The sequence below is a fragment of the Salvelinus namaycush genome, chromosome 24 (assembly GCF_016432855.1).
Source record: "Salvelinus namaycush isolate Seneca chromosome 24, SaNama_1.0, whole genome shotgun sequence".
Classification (NCBI taxonomy): Eukaryota; Metazoa; Chordata; class Actinopteri; order Salmoniformes; family Salmonidae; genus Salvelinus; species Salvelinus namaycush.
The window spans coordinates 25,859,612-25,878,836 of NC_052330.1; the positions used below are offsets into that span (position 1 = coordinate 25,859,612).

General features: G+C 40.5%; 1 protein-coding gene across 1 annotated transcript in view; it reads left to right on the forward strand.

The window, feature by feature from the left end:
• Positions 1–2,304: 2,304 nt before the first annotated feature.
• Positions 2,305–19,225, forward strand: part of LOC120019371 (fibronectin type III domain-containing protein 1-like) — an 82,512-nt gene continuing 65,591 nt past the window's right edge. Inside the window, exon 1 of the mRNA XM_038962661.1 lies at positions 2,305–2,395. Coding sequence (XP_038818589.1) covers positions 2,332–2,395 — 64 coding nt within the window. The 5' untranslated portion in view covers positions 2,305–2,331. The remainder of the gene's footprint in view (positions 2,396–19,225) is intronic.

Here is a 19,225-nt window from a genome sequence, read left to right on the forward strand (position 1 = left end):
ATTTTGGAATGGCACGTAGAAATTCACGTTGAACATCAATGGATAATCAGCCAATCAGGTTCCTTTGTTGTTCAACAAAACAATTCTGACTACTTTACAGATGTAGGATCACTCTTTTGTTTGTGAGAATTTTCCTGTACAGCAGGAAATGCAAACATGTATTGTATTTGAGGTTTAAAAAGCTTCTAAAGTTTGTAATTTCCACTTTAAAATGTCAGACTTGATTTGCCCTAAGGGAAAATGTATCAACCCCTACAAAAAAATATCTAATCATTTTAATCCACATAATAATTCACATTTGCTGTTGCTGCAAGATTACTTTCCTGCTGAAGCAAACTGGCTCAAATTAAGATCCTACATCTGTAAGCTATGACCTTAGTTGAACTGCCATTGGCCCAATGTGGACCAGTCCAGCAACACTGCCGGGAAACAGTCTGTTGTCTGTTTGTATTTTGTGTCTCTATGATCCTGCATATACAAACCCATCCAAAATCATTAGTCCCTTGTGTATATCAAATGACTTCAATCCAAATCTTACACATGCTAGCTATAGATTTCATGCATTAATTGATGTTCCTTGCCTTGGTCTTTCAGTTTAGTGAAAACATTGGCGCCATAATTTATAGTCTCTTTATTTTCTATGTCTTCAATGACTGTTTGATAAACACAGTTTTGTATGTGCGTATCACAGTCACCGGGAGGAATGTTTGTCCTTCTCCAAGGGAACAGTAAAACAAAATCAACTGAGAAGAGAAAACCTGAGCATGGCCATTCCGGGGCCACAAGTCAAACGGCAGATGTTACCAGATAGGCCAGCCTAGACTTTTTTGAAGAGCTTTATTTATTACCTTTGCACTGTTTTGGAGGGCAAAGCATTCTCATCTCTGCCCTCACAGGACACAGTGAACTAATGTGAACCTTTGTAAAAACACCAGAGTGGTATACTACAAAGCAGGATCAATGAGAAAACCAGCTAACTTTGATAAACACTCAGAAATAAAAAGAGTTAGTGGTGCATTAATGAACCTAGACTTGAATATTGGTTATTTGTTGAAACAAGTTATTCAATACATACCCATTTTAAGCATATATTCCTGAACATTAAGTTATTTCTGATCACTGAAGCATTACAGCTGGCTAACTCATTGATCCTGCTTTGTAGTATACCCCTCAGGTGATTTCCTTTTACCAAAGCGTAGTTCCTTGTTAAACTTAAAGCTAGAATCCTTAATTGAAACATTAATAAAGCGTCACCACACCTCGGTTTAGGTAAAAAGCTGAGGGAGGGGCCAGGTAAAATTGTACCACTCTCAAATTCGTTGACAGAGCTATGGATACAAGGACTGACCATCTATTAGATACAAATTTGAGTGCTCATGGCTAGAAGGGATCCAGCTTTTGTCAAATTAACTCAAAAGTATAATTTGTTTGAATTTTCACTAACCCTAACAATTTCCTAACCTTAACCTAATTATCCTAACCTGCTACGTAAATGTTCCTAACCTGCTGCATAAGTTCTCCTAACCTGCTATGCAAAGTCAAATCTGACCTTAATTTTACAAAAGCTTCTAGCCATGACCAATTTATACATTCTACATATTCCCCAATAAGAAGGGTCTCCTGGTTCCCACCCTGTAGTGGTGTCAAGTACTTAAGAAAAATACTTGAGAGCACTACTTAAGTTGCTTTTGGGGGTATCTGTACTTTACTTTACTATTTATATTTTTGACAACTTTTACTTTTAATTAAAAGTTCAAGTTTTGTACTTTATACTCCATAGATTTTCCCCGACACCCAAACTATATTTTATCAATTACGTTTACTTTTGATACTTAAGTATATTTAAAAACAAATTATTTTAGACTTTTACTCAATTAGGATTTTACTGAGTGACTTTCACTTTTACTTGAGCCATTTTCTATTAAGGTATCTTTACTTTTACAAGTATGACAATTGGGTACTTTTTCCACCACTGCTACCCTGTCAAATGCAACGCTTTTTTTCTCTCCAAAAAAACCCCAGGTTGACTGTGAGAATTTGGATATAACAAAACACAGAGTCCTCTATCATTCTCTATGGTCCCACCTGCTGTGATTCATCTTCGAATCTGCGTGCGCAATTGACTGTGGATCCCATCCCTCCATCCCGGTGCAACTCTCGGCCAGTCCCGCTTTTCCCCGGGAGAGGGTGACAGACTACGGGGAACAGAACGCCAACAGTCTGTCCCCCTCTCCCAGCCCATGGCAGCCCTCTCGCTCCATATACTACTTCTCTCTCCCTCCTCTCTACCTCTGTTGGGCTGCACCGTAGGACTAGCGCACTATACTCACTATGGCATCCACCGCAGCACGGACTCTCTTAGTGCTTTTCGTTACCTTCTGTGCATCGAGTCAAGGTAACATCACCCATTTAATTTTTTGGGTCAGAACAGATGCATGCATGGTTTCAATTGTTTCTCACTTAGTGAAGTGGCACTTTATTGATATATTTTATGGCTGGGATTGGTGGAGTTGGGCTATAGCCCAATCAATAATAAATTGGTTATTTGATTACCCCCTCGTTATAGTATATCCAGTTCCCAATTGTTTTTGTTGATTTGTTTTATATCATAGACTACGTCAAGACACCAATAGCTTCTTATTGAGCTGCTACCACATGGTACATAAATTATAATGACCACATTGCATTGCAGGAGAAAGTGATTTCAATTGTGGTGTTCTTTCTTTTGGATTACCTTGATGAAAACACATGCTATTGTTCTGGTGTGTGTGTGTGTGTGTGTGTGTGTGTGTGTGTGTGTGTGTGTGTGTGTGTGTGTGTGTGTGTGTGTGTGTGTGTGTGTGTGTGTGTGTGTGTGTGTGTGTGTGTGTGTGTGTGTGTGTGCATGCGCGCGTGTGTGTGTGAGAGAGAGAGAGAATAATCTTAACAAATCTTCTGGTTTGTGTTTCATAAACAAATTATGCAAAAGTTTAGGGAAAATATGTTATTTTGGGCACTTATTCTGAAAACAAAAATGCGTAACAGTTTGCAGATGGGGAAAAACATACCAGTCGAAGTGAACAATAATGATGAATTTGGACCTTGAAACTGTCTTTCATCGTTTCTGGTCTGGAAGGAAAATGTGATGTTGTCTTGTGAGCGCAGCAGTCATGGAATATGTTCTTACCTCATAGGCACACACAGAAGTAGCTTTGCTCTATAATAAAAATAAGATGACAAATATTCGATCATGATTAAAACCAATCACAACCAACCAAAAATATGAAGAAAAAAAGGCTTTGATTTCTAAAGGGATGCTACGGTGCCAAAACGGGGATCCAACTTGGCACCGGTAGCAGCTCCATGATGGCCCGGCTTTCAACTCTGACAATATCACAGAGAGAGGGGGAAGGAGGAGGTGGTTGACTTTCTCGCAAAGTTTCTGTCAATTTTGCTCCTGCTGCATCTAGGTGTCACTAGCATCCACTTATTATCACATCCACTGGTCTTGTTGCGCGCTGTGAAACCCAGCTTCTATGTGTTAGAGCTCCCCAAACACCCCTCTCACTGCCGCTGAGCTTAAAGCACAACAGGTGTTGCTCAGGTTCATTTGTTACGAGGGGATAGGAGAATAGGTCAACACACAGGGTGCGTTTGTAAATTCACTCTGGTTATCTACTCCGATTTAGAGCACTCTCGTCGGAGTGTGCCAGAGTGCAGAATAACTGATGATTTTACGAACAATCAACACCCTTTGAATATGATCCGTGTCAGTAAACGTTGGCAAAGAAAACGTTATTAAATTGTTACCAGCAGCACATTTACAGTCACTAGATAACAGGAAAACAGCCTAACCAGCTCTGCTAGGATGAGTAAAATGGTCAGGGTGAGGTGTTCTCTCATTTGTGTCTGGAAGTAGCTAGCTAGATAGCCAACGTTAGCAAGTTAGCTTGGGTGCTTGACTGCCGTTGTGAGGTCAGAATGCTTGGATCAACCCTCCTCCTTGGCCAGAGCGTCCAGTGTGCGCTCTGAACGCAAGGAGTGCGAAATGCTCTGAATTTATGAACGGACAATTTGACAACGCTCTGAATTGAAGAACGCCCAGAGAGCACTCTGAGGACATTCTGGCACTCCAGAGTGAATTTATGAACACACCCATATTTGTGCACATAGTATTAGGAATTAGGATACTAATACTAATATTTTTTAAATGATCTCTATGGTTGTACTGCGTACTAACTGGAATGATGAACATCAGGGTGGACAGAGGCATGGAATATCCATCTCAAGAGACCTAACGTCCCTTGAGCACACCCCCTAACAATCACTCTAGTCCTTAGAAGGACTATTCAATTTGACAGATAAGTGGAAAATATGCCTACAATATGTGAGACAAATTATGCCTACAATATGTGAGACAAGCAAAATCATTTAGCAGACTGAAAGATTATCCAGCATTTTGAACTTTCAGACAGGAAGCTCCCCCTGGGCAGGTTGGGGGGGACAGATGCAGGTTACAGTTTACTGCTTCACTGGGTTCTCATCATCATATTAGCTCAGTGAAGTGTAAAATGGAGATAGCACCTTTAAGAGGCAGATAGAGACTGCAATGATCCACAGACAGCACAGATGTTTTAGACGCTACAGAGCAGGGTTTGTGAAATCGATTTGGAGCCACACTCACACTTGCTGTGAGAGGACCTGCTTCCCAACAGAGGAAAGAAAAGGTCTGAGTGAAGAAAATACAAAAGGCTTGAGTTTTGGAGAAGAACATCTGGCTAATCTCTGTTGAGCTGACTTAGCTGCCAGCCTGCCACGTTATAATAACCCTCTCTTCTCCCTTGCCCCTTTCCCCCATTTCTCCTCTCTCCATCTCTACATATCTTTTCATATCTTTCCATCTCTCTTTAAATTCTTCTCTCTCTGTCTCACTTTCTTATTTCCAATTCCCATCTTTACTCTCTCTCTCTCTCTTTCTCTCTCTCTCTCTCTCTCAGACAGTTCATGCTCAGTGATTGAGTTCATCATTCTGAGTCTACAAACATAGCTGCTGTTTGTTGTGGCTTTGTCCTTTTCTTGTCCACTGCTTCTCCCAATAAATAAATGACATAAAATCAATGACCTCCATCAAAACATGCAACTGGTTATCTAGTGAAAAGTTATTTATATCAATTGTTACACAAAGGCCCAATAAATACTAACTACAGCTATCAATATATCCTAACCTGGTTAACAGTCTATTATACACTATATATACAAAAGTATGTGGACACCCGTTCAAATTACTGGAGTTGGCTATTTCAGCCACAGGTGTATCAAATCTAGTACACAGTCATTCAGTCTCCAAAGACAAACATTGGCAAACAGTGACTTTCAACATGGCAACATCATAGGATGTCACCTTTCCAACAAGTCAGTCCATAAAATGTCTGCCCTGGTAGAGTTGCCCCGGTCAACTGTAAGCAGTTATTGTGAAGTAGAAACATCTAGGAGCAACATTGGAAGTGGTAGGCCACACAAGCTCACAGACCATCTGACAGTCAGATGAACAAATCTGGGTTTGGTGGATGCCAGGAGAATGCTACCTTCGCCAATGCATAGTGCCAACTGTAAAGTTTGGTGGAGGAGGAATAATGGTCTGGGACGGTTTTTTACAGTTTGGGTTAGGCCCCTTAGTTCCAGTGAAGGGAAATGTTAACACTACAGCATATAATGAAATTCTAGACAATTCTGTGCTTCCAACTTTGTTGCAACAGTTTGGGGAAGGCCCTTTCCTGTTTCAGCATGACAATGCCCCCATGCACAAAGCGATGTCCATACAGAAATGGTTTGGCGAGATCGGTGTTGAAGAACTGCACAGAGCCCTGACCTCAACCCCATCAACAAATGTTGGGATGAATTGGAACACTGACTGCGAGCCAGGCCAAATCACCCAACATCAGTGCCCAACCTCACTAATCCTCTTGTGGCTGAATGGACGAAATTCCCCGCAGCAATGTTCAAATATCTAGTGGAAATTCCTTCCCAGAAGAGATGAGGCTGTTATAGCAGCAAAGGGAGGACCAACTCCAAATTAATGCCCATGATTTTGGAATGAGAAGTTCTACTAGCAGGTGATTTTAGAATGAGATGTTCTACTAGCAGGTGATTTTAGAATGAGATGTTCTACTAGCAGGTGTTTTTAGAATGAGATGTTCCACTAGCAGGTGTTTCTAGAATGAGATGTTCTACTAGCAGGTGATTTTAGAATGAGATGTTCCCCTAGCAGGTGTTTTTAGAATGAGATGTTCTACTAGCAGGTGATTTTAGAATGAGATGTTCTACTAGCAGGTGATTTTAGAATGACATGTTCTACTAGCAGGTGTTTTTAGAATGAGATGTTCCACTAGCAGGTGTTTTTAGAATGAGATGTTCCACTAGCAGGTGTTTTTAGAATGAGATGTTCCCCTAGCAGGTGTTTTTAGAATGAGATGTTCCACTAGCAGGTGTTTTTAGAATGAGATGTTCTACTAGCAGGTGATTTTAGAATGAGATGTTCCACTAGCAGGTGTTTTTAGAATGAGATGTTCTACTAGCAGGTGTTTTTAGAATGAGATGTTCTACTAGCAGGTGTTTTTAGAATGAGATGTTCTACTAGCAGGTGATTTTAGAATGTGATGTCCCACTAGCAGGTGTTTTTAGAATGAGATGTTCTACTAGCAGGTGATTTTAGAATGAGATGTTCTACTAGCAGGTGATTTTAGAATGAGATGTCCCACTAGCAGGTGATTTTAGAATGAGATGTTCTACTAGCAGGTGATTTTAGAATGAGATGTTCTACTAGCAGGTGATTTTAGAATGAGATGTTCCACTAGCAGGTGTTTTTAGAATGAGATGTTCTACTAGCAGGTGTTTTTAGAATGAGATGTTCTACTAGCAGGTGATTTTAGAATGAGATGTTCTACTAGCAGGTGATTTTAGAATGAGATGTTCCACTAGCAGGTGTTTTTAGAATGAGATGTTCTACTAGCAGGTATTTTTAGAATGAGATGTTCTACTAGCAGGTGATTTTAGAATGAGATGTTCCACTAGCAGGTGATTTTAGAATGAGATGTTCTACTAGCAGGTGTTTTTAGAATGAGATGTTCTACTAGCAGGTGTTTTTAGAATGAGATGTTCCCCTAGCAGGTGTTTTTAGAATGAGATGTTCCCCTAGCAGGTGTTTTTAGAATGAGATGTTCCCCTAGCAGGTGATTTTAGAATGAGATGTCCCACTAGCAGGTGATTTTAGAATGAGATGTTCTACTAGCAGGTGTTTTTAGAATGAGATGTTCTACTAGCAGGTGTTTTTAGAATGAGATGTTCCCCTAGCAGGTGTTTTTAGAATGAGATGTTCTACTAGCAGGTGTTTTTAGAATGAGATGTTCTACTAGCAGGTGTTTTTAGAATGACATGTTCTACTAGCAGGTGATTTTAGAATGAGATGTTCCACTAGCAGGTGTTTCTAGAATGAGATGTTCTACTAGCAGGTGATTTTAGAATGAGATGTTCCCCTAGCAGGTGTTTTTAGAATGAGATGTTCTACTAGCAGGTGATTTTAGAATGAGATGTTCCACTAGCAGGTGTTTTTAGAATGAGATGTTCTACTAGCAGGTGTTTTTAGAATGAGATGTTCTACTAGCAGGTGTTTTTAGAATGAGATGTTCTACTAGCAGGTGTTTTTAGAATGAGATGTTCTACTAGCAAGTGTTTTTAGAATGAGATGTTCTACTAGCAGGTGTTTTTAGAATGAGATGTTCTACTAGCAGGTGATTTTAGAATGAGATGTTCCACTAGCAGGTGTTTTTAGAATGAGATGTTCTACTAGCAGGTGTTTTTAGAATGAGATGTTCTACTAGCAGGTGTTTTAGAATGAGATGTTCTACTAGCAGGTGATTTTAGAATGAGATGTTCCACTAGCAGGTGATTTTAGAATGAGATGTTCTACTAGCAGGTGTTTTTAGAATGAGATGTTCTACTAGCAGTTGTTTTTAGAATGAGATGTTCTACTAGCAGGTGATTTTAGAATGAGATGTTCCACTAGCAGGTGTTTTTAGAATGAGATGTTCTACTAGCAGGTGTTTTTAGAATGACATGTTCTACTAGCAGGTGATTTTAGAATGAGATGTTCTACTAGCAGTTGTTTTTAGAATGAGATGTTCTACTAGCAGGTGATTTTAGAATGAGATGTTCCACTAGCAGGTGTTTTTAGAATGAGATGTTCTACTAGCAGGTGTTTTTAGAATGAGATGTTCTACTAGCAGGTGTTTTTAGAATGAGATGTTCTACTAGCAGGTGTTTTTAGAATGAGATGTTCTACTAGCAGGTGATTTTAGAATGAGATGTTCCACTAGCAGGTGTTTTTAGAATGAGATGTTCTACCAGCAGGTGTTTTTAGAATGAGATGTTCTACTAGCAGGTGATTTTAGAATGAGATGTTCCACTAGCAGGTGTTTTTAGAATGAGATGTTCTACTAGCAGGTGTTTTTAGAATGAGATGTTCTACTAGCAGGTGATTTTAGAATGAGATGTTCTACTAGCAGGTGTTTTAAGAATGAGATGTTCTACTAGCAGGTGTTTTTAGAATGAGATGTTCTACTAGCAGGTGTTTTTAGAATGAGATGTTCTACTAGCAGGTGATTTTAGAATGAGATGTTCTACGAGCAGGTGATTTTAGAATGAGATGTTCTACTAGCAGGTGTTTTTAGAATGACATGTTCTACTAGCAGGTGTTTTTAGAATGAGATGTTCTACTAGCAGGTGATTTTAGAATGAGATGTTCTACTAGCAGGTGTTTTTAGAATGAGATGTTCTACTAGCAGGTGTTTTTAGAATGAGATGTTCTATTAGCAGGTGTTTTTAGAATGAGATGTTCTACTAGCAGGTGTTTTTAGAATGAGATGTTCTACTAGCAGGTGTTTTTAGAATGAGATGTTCTATTAGCAGGTGTTTTTAGAATGAGATGTTCTACTAGCAGGTGTTTTTAGAATGAGATGTTCTACTAGCAGGTGTTTTTAGAATGAGATGTTCTACTAGCAGGTGTTTTTAGAATGAGATGTTCTATTAGCAGGCGTCCATGTAGTAATGTAGTGTATGTGTGGGCCATTTGTTGATACTATAATTATAGTACGCACCATAAAAGGCGAGTAAACATATTATCACAGCATGGGCTGTATTATTTCTTCCTAAAATGATTTTACCAAAGATGACCAATGCAGAAAGAATGTCACTCAAGAGCATGAATATCTAGAAACAAAAGGCATATTTGACCTTTTTCCATTTTAACTGAGAGCTGAACTATATTCCTCTATGGGCCCCTCTAACTCTCCTTTGTCCTTGCCCTCAATCTCTTACTTGGTCCATTCTTGCAAACAGCAACTCAGAGGTTACCTCTTTTATGCAAGAATAAGGACTGATTGATTATTGAACAATTGCGCAAAGAAGGTTTGCACACATGCAGAAGAGGTTCACATTAATGGGAGTCATTTATATTAGCTGTGACCAAATGTTGACCATTTTGTTTGTCATGACTGTTTTGCAAAAATGTGCTTAGCATTTGCATTGTGTGTGAAAGCAATCAGAAATTACTTACAGTTTTGCAAAAAGACTGTAATACATAGAGCACTTAATAAAAGCACAAAAGCCTACAATCCCCAAAAGCCTACAATCCCCAAAAGCCTACAATCCCCAAAAGTCTACAATCCCCAAAAGTCTACAATCCCCAAAAGCCTACAATCCACAAAAGCCTACAATCCCCAAAAGCCTACAATCCACAAAAACCTACAATCCCCAAAAGCCTACAATCCCCAAAAGTATACAATCCCCAAAAGTTTACAATCCCCAAAAGCCTACAATCCCCAAAAGCCTACAATCCCCAAAAGTATACAATCCCCAAAAGTTTACAATCCCCAAAAGTCTACAATCCCCAAAAGCCTACAATCCACAAAAGCCTACAATCCCCAAAAGCCTACAATCCACAAAAACCTACAATCCCCAAAAGCCTACAATCCCCAAAAGTATACAATCCCCAAAAGTTTACAATCCCCAAAAGTCTACAATCCCCAAAAGTCTACAATCCCCAAAAGCCTACAATCCCCAAAAGCCTACAATCCCCAAAAGTCTACAATCCCCAAAAGTCTACAATCCCCAAAAGTCGTCTACAATCCCCAAAATTCTACAATCCCCAAAAGCCTACAATCCCCAAAAGCCTACAATCCCCAAAAGCCTACAATACACAAAAGCCTACAATCCCCAAAAGCCTACAATCCACAAAAGCCTACAATCCCCAAAAGTCTACAATCCCCAAAAGTCTACAATCCCCAAAAGTATACAATCCACAAAAGCCTACAATCCCCAAAAGCCTAGAATCCCCCAAAGTCTACAATCCACAAAGGGGAAATAGCAGGTAGAGAGAAACATGTATTGAGACAGACGGACAGACAGGGAAGTTAAAGCATGTGGCTAATATTTTCCAGCGTGTCATGTGCGAGTGTTTGATCACATGACGTGTGGCCGACCCAGGCCCTCTCACGTGTGACTCAGGTGTCCATCAACCCTGGCGCTGACGGGTCTCACATCATGATGTCATCTCTGGGAGTGGCTATGTTTGGTTAAACAGGTAGCACCTGGACAAGGAGAACACCCTTCACAGATATATATAGAGAGTGTGTGTGTAGAGAGTGTGTGTAGATAGAGAGTGTGTATAGAGAGAGTGTGTGTATAGAGTGTGTGTAGAGAGAAAGTATAGAGAGAGTGTGTATAGAGTGTGTAGAGAGAGTGTGTATAGAGTGTGTGTATAGAGTGTGTGGAGAGAGTGTGTGGAGAGAGTGTGTGGAGAGAGTGTGTGGAGAGAGTGTGTGGAGAGAGTGTGTATTAAGTGTGTGGAGAGAGTGTGTATAGAGTGTGTGGAGAGAGTGTGTATAGAGTGTGTGGAGAGAGTGTGTATAGAGTGTGTGGAGAGAGTGTGTATAGAGTGTGTGGAGAGAGTGTGTGGAGAGAGTGTGTGGAGAGAGTGTGTATAGAGTGTGTGGAGAGAGTGTGTGGAGAGAGTGTGTATAGAGTGTGTGGAGAGAGTGTGGAGAGAGTGTGTGGAGAGAGTGTGTGGATAGAGTGTGTGGAGAGAGTGTGGAGAGAGTGTGTGGAGAGAGTGTGTGGAGAGAGTGTGGAGAGAGTGTGTGGAGAGAGTGTGTGGAGAGAGTGTGTGGAGAGAGTGTGTGGAGAGAGTGTGTATAGAGTGTGTGGAGAGAGTGTGTGGAGAGAGTGTGTGGAGAGAGTGTGTATAGAGTGTGTGGAGAGAGTGTGTATAGAGTGTGTGGAGAGAGTGTGTATAGAGTGTGTGGAGAGAGTGTGTGGAGAGAGTGTGTATAGAGTGTGTGGAGAGAGTGTGTATAGAGTGTGTGGAGAGAGTGTGGAAAGAGTGTGGAGAGAGTGTGTGTGTGTAGAGAGAGTGTGTGTGTAGAGAGAGTGTGTAGAAAGAGTTTGTGCAGAGAGCGTGTGTAGAGAGAGTGTGTAGAGAGTGTGTATAGAGATTGTGTGTAGAGAGAGTGTGTCAGTGTAGAGAGAGTGTCAGTGTAGAGAGTGTGTCAGTGTAGAGAGAGTGTCAGTGTAGAGAGAGTGTCAGTGTAGAGAGTGTGTGTCAGTGTAGAGAGTGTGTCAGTGTAGAGAGTGTGTCAGTGTAGAGCTTGTGTCAGTGTAGAGAGAGTGTCAGTGTAGAGAGAGTGTCAGTGTAGAGAGAGTGTGTCAGTGTAGAGAGTGTGTCAGTGTAGAGAGTGTGTCAGTGTAGAGAGTGTGTCAGTGTAGAGAGAGTGTCAGTGTAGAGTGTGTCAGTGTAGAGAGTGTGTCAGTGTAGAGAGAGTGTGTCAGTGTAGAGAGAGTGTGTCAGTGTAGAGAGTGTGTCAGTGTAGAGAGTGTGTCAGTGTAGAGAGAGTGTGTCAGTGTAGAGAGTGTGTCAGTGTAGAGAGTGTGTCAGTGTAGAGAGAGTGTCAGTGTTGAGAGTGTGTCAGTGTAGAGAGAGTGTGTCAGTGTAGAGAGAGTGTGTCAGTGTAGAGAGTGTGTCAGTGTGTCAGTGTAGAGAGTGTGTCAGTGTAGAGAGTGTGTCAGTGTAGAGAGAGTGTGTCAGTGTAGAGAGAGTGTCAGTGTAGAGAGTGTGTCAGTGTAGAGAATGTGTCAGTGTAGAGAGTGTGTCAGTGTAGAGAGAGTGTGTCAGTGTAGAGAGTGTGTCAGTGTAGAGAGTGTGTCAGTGTAGAGAGAGTGTCAGTGTAGAGAGTGTGTCAGTGTAGAGAGTGTGTCAGTGTAGAGAGTGTGTTTGTATAGAGAGAGTGTGTCAGTGTAGAGAGAGTGTCAGTGTAGAGAGAGTGTCAGTGTAGAGAGTGTGTCAGTGTAGAGAGAGTGTCAGTGTAGAGAGTGTGTCAGTGTAGAGAGAGTGTCAGTGTAGAGAGAGTGTCAGTGTAGAGAGTGTGTCAGTGTAGAGAGAGTGTCAGTGTTGAGAGTGTGTCAGTGTAGAGAGTGTGTCAGTGTAGAGAGTGTGTCAGTGTAGAGAGAGTGTGTCAGTGTAGAGAGAGTGTGTCAGTGTAGAGAGAGTGTCAGTGTAGAGAGTGTGTGTCAGTGTAGAGAGAGTGTGTCAGTGTAGAGAGTGTGTGTCAGTGTAGAGAGTGTGTCAGTGTAGAGAGTGTGTCAGTGTAGAGAGAGTGTCAGTGTAGAGAGTGTGTCAGTGTAGAGAGTGTGTCAGTGTAGAGAGTGTGTCAGTGTAGAGAGTGTGTCAGTGTTGAGAAGTTGTGTCAGTGTAGAGAGTGTGTCAGTGTAGAGAGTGTGTCAGTGTAGAGAGTGAGTCAGTGTAGAGAGTGTGTGTCAGTGTAGAGAGTGTGTCAGTGTAGAGAGTGTGTCAGTGTAGAGAGTGTGTCAGTGTAGAGAGTGTGTCAGTGTAGAGAGTGTGTCAGTGTAGAGAGTTTGTCAGTGTAGAGAGTGTGTCAGTGTAGAGAGTTTGTCAGTGTAGAGAGTGTGTCAGTGTAGAGAGTGTGTCAGTGTAGAGAGTGTGTCAGTGTAGAGAGTGTGTCAGTGTTGAGAGTGTGTCAGTGTAGAGAGTGTGTCAGTGTAGAGAGTGTGTCAGTGTAGAGAGTGTGTCAGTGTAGAGAGTGTGTCAGTGTAGAGAGAGTTTGTGACTAAACCACAGGATTAGCTGGTTAGTAGTGGATCAATCTGATCAGACAAGCCCTGATACAGCAGCAGGCAGCATTGTGGTGTATCCTACTCCTACCCTGTGCTAGTTACAAAGAACCATGACAAAGATATTTAGAACTAATCCAAGACGGTTCATCGGTGTCATTTACAGTTGGAGCAAATGAAGCATAGTGGGCAGAACAAGCAAGGAGGTGGGCAGAGCCAAACACGAGCTCACAAGATCCTATTGGCACGTTGTAGCATGTATTTGCATATTTCCGTTAGGGAACGACTCCTCTGTGAAGTGTGCGTGAGCTCAAACTCAATTAGACCTTGCACTCCTTCTAAAAAACAGCAATTTTTTTACCTTTGGCAAAGCGTCAACTGTATAAAACTTAGTGCACTGTGTTCGTAACAGAATCTAGTTTTGGGAACAGAAAAATCTATTGAGTTTAGATGTTTCATCAATGAGAAAATTAGCATAATGTCGGCCCAGTTTCCATCCTGTCCCACTACCCCTGACTGGACTTCCTCTCAGTACCACATGTTTTCCTATATTTGACATTTTCCTGAGTCAGACAAGTTGTTTTCAGACACGTGTGAAGTTTCACATGTACTTTTTCAAGTGTTTTTCCCTCATGTGAAAACGAAAGCCCCACATCTGGTCTCCTAACCAGGGACCAACCCTGCTCAGCTTCAGAGACAAACCAACAGTGTGATGCAGGATGCTATCTCTCTGGAATAAATGTGCCAAAACTAGCAATGGGAAAAAAGCCAGTGAATGCAGAGGCCAGGGTAACGTAACCAAAGACAGGGAAAACTGTAGGAAAGAGAAGTTTTTACTGATAGTTTTTGTCGTTGCATCCATTGACAATTCATTTGCATTTAAAAATATAATATTGCAATATTATATTTTGTTTTGCTTTCAAGACTGGGGTTTATGTTTTGCTTTCAAGACTGGGGTTTATGTTTTGCTTTCAAGACTTTGGGGTTTATGTTTTGCTTTCAAGACTGGGGTTTATGTTTTGCTTTCAAGACTTTGGGGTTTATGTTTTGCTTTCAAGACTTTGGGGTTTATGTTTTGCTTTCAAGACTTTGGGGTTTATGTTTTGCTTTCAAGACTTTGCGGTTTATGTTTTGCTTTCAAGACTTTGGGGTTTATGTTTTGCTTTCAAGACTGGGGTTTATGTTTTGCTTTCAAGACTTTGGGGTTTATGTTTTGCTTTCAAGACTTTGGGGTTTATGTTTTGCTTTCAAGACTGGGGTTTATGTTTTGCTTTCAAGACTTTGGGGTTTATGTTTTGCTTTCAAGACTTTGGGGTTTATGTTTTGCTTTCAAGACTTTGGGGTTTATGTTTTGCTTTCAAGACTTTGGGGTTTATGTTTTGCTTTCAAGACTGGGGTTTATGTTTTGCTTTCAAGACTTTGGGGTTTATGTTTTGCTTTCAAGACTTTGGGGTTTATGTTTTGCTTTCAAGACTTTGGGGTTTATGTTTTGCTTTCAAGACTTTGGGGTTTATGTTTTGCTTTCAAGACTTTGGGGTTTATGTTTTCCTTTCAAGACTTTGGGGTTTATGTTTTGCTTTCAAGACTTTGCGGTTTATGTTTTGCTTTCAAGACTTTGCGGTTTATGTTTTGCTTTCAAGACTTTGGGGTTTATGTTTTGCTTTCAAGACTTTGGGGTTTATGTTTTGCTTTCAAGACTTTGGGGTTTATGTTTTGCTTTCAAGACTTTGGGGTTTATGTTTTCCTTTCAAGACTTTGGGGTTTATGTTTTGCTTTCAAGACTTTGCGGTTTATGTTTTGCTTTCAAGACTTTGCGGTTTATGTTTTGCTTTCAAGACTTTGGGGTTTATGTTTTGCTTTCAAGACTTTGGGGTTTATGTTTTGCTTTCAAGACTGGGGTTTATGTTTTGCTTTCAAGACTTTGGGGTTTATGTTTTGCTTTCAAGACTTTGGGGTTTATGTTTTGCTTTCAAGACTTTGGGGTTTATGTTTTGCTTTCAAGACTTTGGGGTTTATGTTTTGCTTTCAAGACTGGGGTTTATGTTTTGCTTTCAAGACTTTGGGGTTTATGTTTTGCTTTCAAGACTTTGGGGTTTATGTTTTGCTTTCAAGACTTTGGGGTTTATGTTTTGCTTTCAAGACTTTGCGGTTTATGTTTTGCTTTCAAGACTTTGCGGTTTATGTTTTGCTTTCAAGACTTTGGGGTTTATGTTTTGCTTTCAAGACTTTGGGGTTTATGTTTTGCTTTCAAGACTTTGGGGTTTATGTTTTGCTTTCAAGACTTTGGGGTTTATGTTTTCCTTTCAAGACTTTGGGGTTTATGTTTTGCTTTCAAGACTTTGCGGTTTATGTTTTGCTTTCAAGACTTTGCGGTTTATGTTTTGCTTTCAAGACTTTGGGGTTTATGTTTTGCTTTCAAGACTTTGGGGTTTATGTTTTGCTTTCAAGACTGGGGTTTATGTTTTGCTTTCAAGACTTTGGGGTTTATGTTTTGCTTTCAAGACTTTGGGGTTTATGTTTTGCTTTCAAGACTTTGGGGTTTATGTTTTGCTTTCAAGACTTTGGGGTTTATGTTTTGCTTTCAAGACTGGGGTTTATGTTTTGCTTTCAAGACTTTGGGGTTTATGTTTTGCTTTCAAGACTTTGGGGTTTATGTTTTGCTTTCAAGACTTTGGGGTTTATGTTTTGCTTTCAAGACTTTGGGGTTTATGTTTTGCTTTCAAGACTTTGCGGTTTATGTTTTGCTTTCAAGACTTTGCGGTTTATGTTTTGCTTTCAAGACTTTGGGGTTTATGTTTTGCTTTCAAGACTTTGGGGTTTATGTTTTGCTTTCAAGACTTTGGGGTTTATGTTTTGCTTTCAAGACTTTGGGGTTTATGTTTTGCTTTCAAGACTTTGGGGTTTATGTTTTGCTTTCAAGACTTTGCGGTTTATGTTTTGCTTTCAAGACTTTGCGGTTTATGTTTTGCTTTCAAGACTTTGGGGTTTATGTTTTGCTTTCAAGACTTTGGGGTTTATGTTTTGCTTTCAAGACTTTGGGGTTTATGTTTTGCTTTCAAGACTTTGGGGTTTATGTTTTGCTTTCAAGACTTTGGGGTTTATGTTTTGCTTTCAAGACTTTGCGGTTTATGTTTTGCTTTCAAGACTTTGGGGTTTATGTTTTGCTTTCAATATCTTCCTTTTGCAGTATTAAGAATGTTGTTCTGAACTTCAGAGGTTTTGCTTGATATTAATGGCACGAAAGTAACTCACCTCGTAGAGGATTGCACCATATAATAACACTATGACTCTATTAAAGGTGTTTAAAGCAGCAATCCTTCATTGGATCATTAACATTAAGTGTGTTCCCCGCCCCTGTTTTGGTAAAAAGCTGAGAGACGGGGCTGGAGAACTGTAACCACTCTCAAATCCATAGACTACGCTATGGATGCAATGGCTGACCATCCACGATATCAAAATTATAGTTTTAATGTTTTTAGGTATATTTTTGGTATACAGTGTTTGTTTACATTTACTTTGTTTACAAACATTGGAGTAAATGTGGAGTTTTCTTACATGTGAAACTGCAAATGAAATATTCACTTTTAAGTGTGGGTGGAATTGCAAGTTCACATGTGAAAAACAATCACATGTAAAAAATATAATTTGCAGTGTCGTATGTGAAAAACTTTCACATGTAAATAAAGATCACATTTGAAAAATAATCACACAGAAGTTTTTCAGATATGAAACTGCAAATTAGATTTTTGCAAATTATTGTTTTGAAATTCCACATGTAAAAGTGATATTTTCACATTGAGTTTTCTTGTATGTGATCCTGCAAAATAGATTTTTTCATGTGATTGATTTTCACATGTGAAAGTAAGATTTTTTGTATCATACTCTTTCTCTCTTTCACACACACACACACGCACACACACACACACACACACACACACACACACACACACACACACACACACACACACACACACACACACACACACACACACACACACACACACACACACACACACACATTTGTCCCCAGTTAGTCATGACGTCCCAATACGGAAGGTGTACAAACAGTTCAATGTCCCCATTGGGTCAGCATAACAAGAACAGACACACACACACATCCTAGGATTATTTTGGGAATAAACTGATAAAAGCATTTCAATGTCTTGATTCAATCAGAACTCCTGCCTCGCCCTTGTATCATACATTTCCAAACAAGCCAAATCATAGATTGAGATCTGGATCGAGGGAGCCGATCTCTTCAAAAGTAATACTGCCTCTGATTGGAACAGCGTGTCTGTGTTTGATGTGGCTCCAGAGTTAAGTCATATACTTTACATTTCAAACAGCTGATAAGGCTACTCACTCCATCCTCAACCTGAATTAATGAAGGGATAATGAAGCGGTAGAGTGCTATGTTTCTGTTTTGAGACATTGTCTAGCGTACACACACACACACACACACACACGCTCTCTCTCTCTCTCTCTCTCTCTCTAACACACACACACACACACACACATGCAGTCTCCAGTTAAGGTGTATATGAAAGACTAGGTTCTGTGTGCCCGAGCTAGGCGCCAGAGCAGTTGTATCATACAGTAAGCAGGCATCGTTATGAGAAGGGCTTTCACCACAAAGTAAAACTCTAGAAGAAGTCAGAGACCACGGATCAGTCCTATAACGAGCTGGGAGAGCCTGCTTACATGCAGCATGACTGACACGAGTTACTACTGACTCCCACAAACCAAACTGTTTGGGAACATTGAGTTCCACCTGGAAACAGTTAGCCGGGAAAATTCTACCTGGACGGACACCTGTAAACTAGGAAACTCATACAGATTGTTAATGAACATGTCACGACTTCTACCGAAGGTGGCTCCTCTCCCTGTCCGGGCGGCGCTCGGCGTAGCCGGTCTACTAGCCATCACCGATCCCTTTTTCCTTTTCTGGTTGTTTTTTCTTTGGTTCTTTTCAAACCTGGTTTCATTTGCCTTCATTTCTGTGTGTATATATGTACCCTGTTTAGTTTCTGTGTGTATATATGTACCCTGTTTAGTTTCTGTGTGTATATATGTACCCTGTTTAGTTTCTGTGTGTATATATGTACCCTGTTTAGTTTCTGTGTGTATATATGTACCCTGTTTAGTTTCTGTGTGTATATATGTACCCTGTTGCCTGCCTAGGTTTGTGCGGGATTAGTCTGTCGTTGTGATGTGCTCGGTTGGATTTACCGTTATTTGTTTTCGCGGTTACGTGTATGAGTGTCGGGAACTGTGTTTGTTCCTCCGTGCGTTTGCACGGGTTCTCTGTTACGAGGGCGTCGTCCTTTTCGATTGTGCCATTCCAGTGTTGGTGGACTGTCTTATTAAAACACGCTTCTCAGACATCCCTGCTCTCCTGCGCCTGACTCCTACACCTATCACCTAGACGCACCTTATCACAGAACATGATATACAGCAGATGAAGGAAGCCATCCTGTAGACTGTTGGAGAGGTTGTACTCTGATCCTGAGCATCAGATGGGGATTCTTTAGACAGCTCAATACAGATTTACTGTATCGTTGATTCCTGTGCATCCATTTGACTGTGTGACATAAATGGATTTTGGCAACATAGAAGATAAGAATCTACTGGAGATGTAATATCCGTGCAAACAACACCAGTCTGTTTCAACAACAGCAGTCTGTTTCAACAACAGCAGTCTGTTTTAACAACAGCAGTCTGTTTTAACCACAGCAGTCTGTTTTAACCACAGCAGTCTGTTTTAACCACAGCAGTCTGTTTTAACAACAGCAGTCTGTTTCAACAACAGCAGTCTGTTTCAACAACAGCAGTCTGTTTTAACCACAGCAGTCTGTTTCAACAACAGCAGTCTGTTTTAACAACAGTAGTCTTACTGGCGTTGTTTGTGATCATGATGAATTCAGTTAGGTTTTCTTTATGAGAATATAAATGAGATTGTTTTCTATGCTGAATCATTATCAACTGCTGGAGATCTATCAACTACACCCTCACACACTCCTTTCCAAGGACTCCAGTCTGTCTGTTGACCAGGGTTAGACTGAGACTT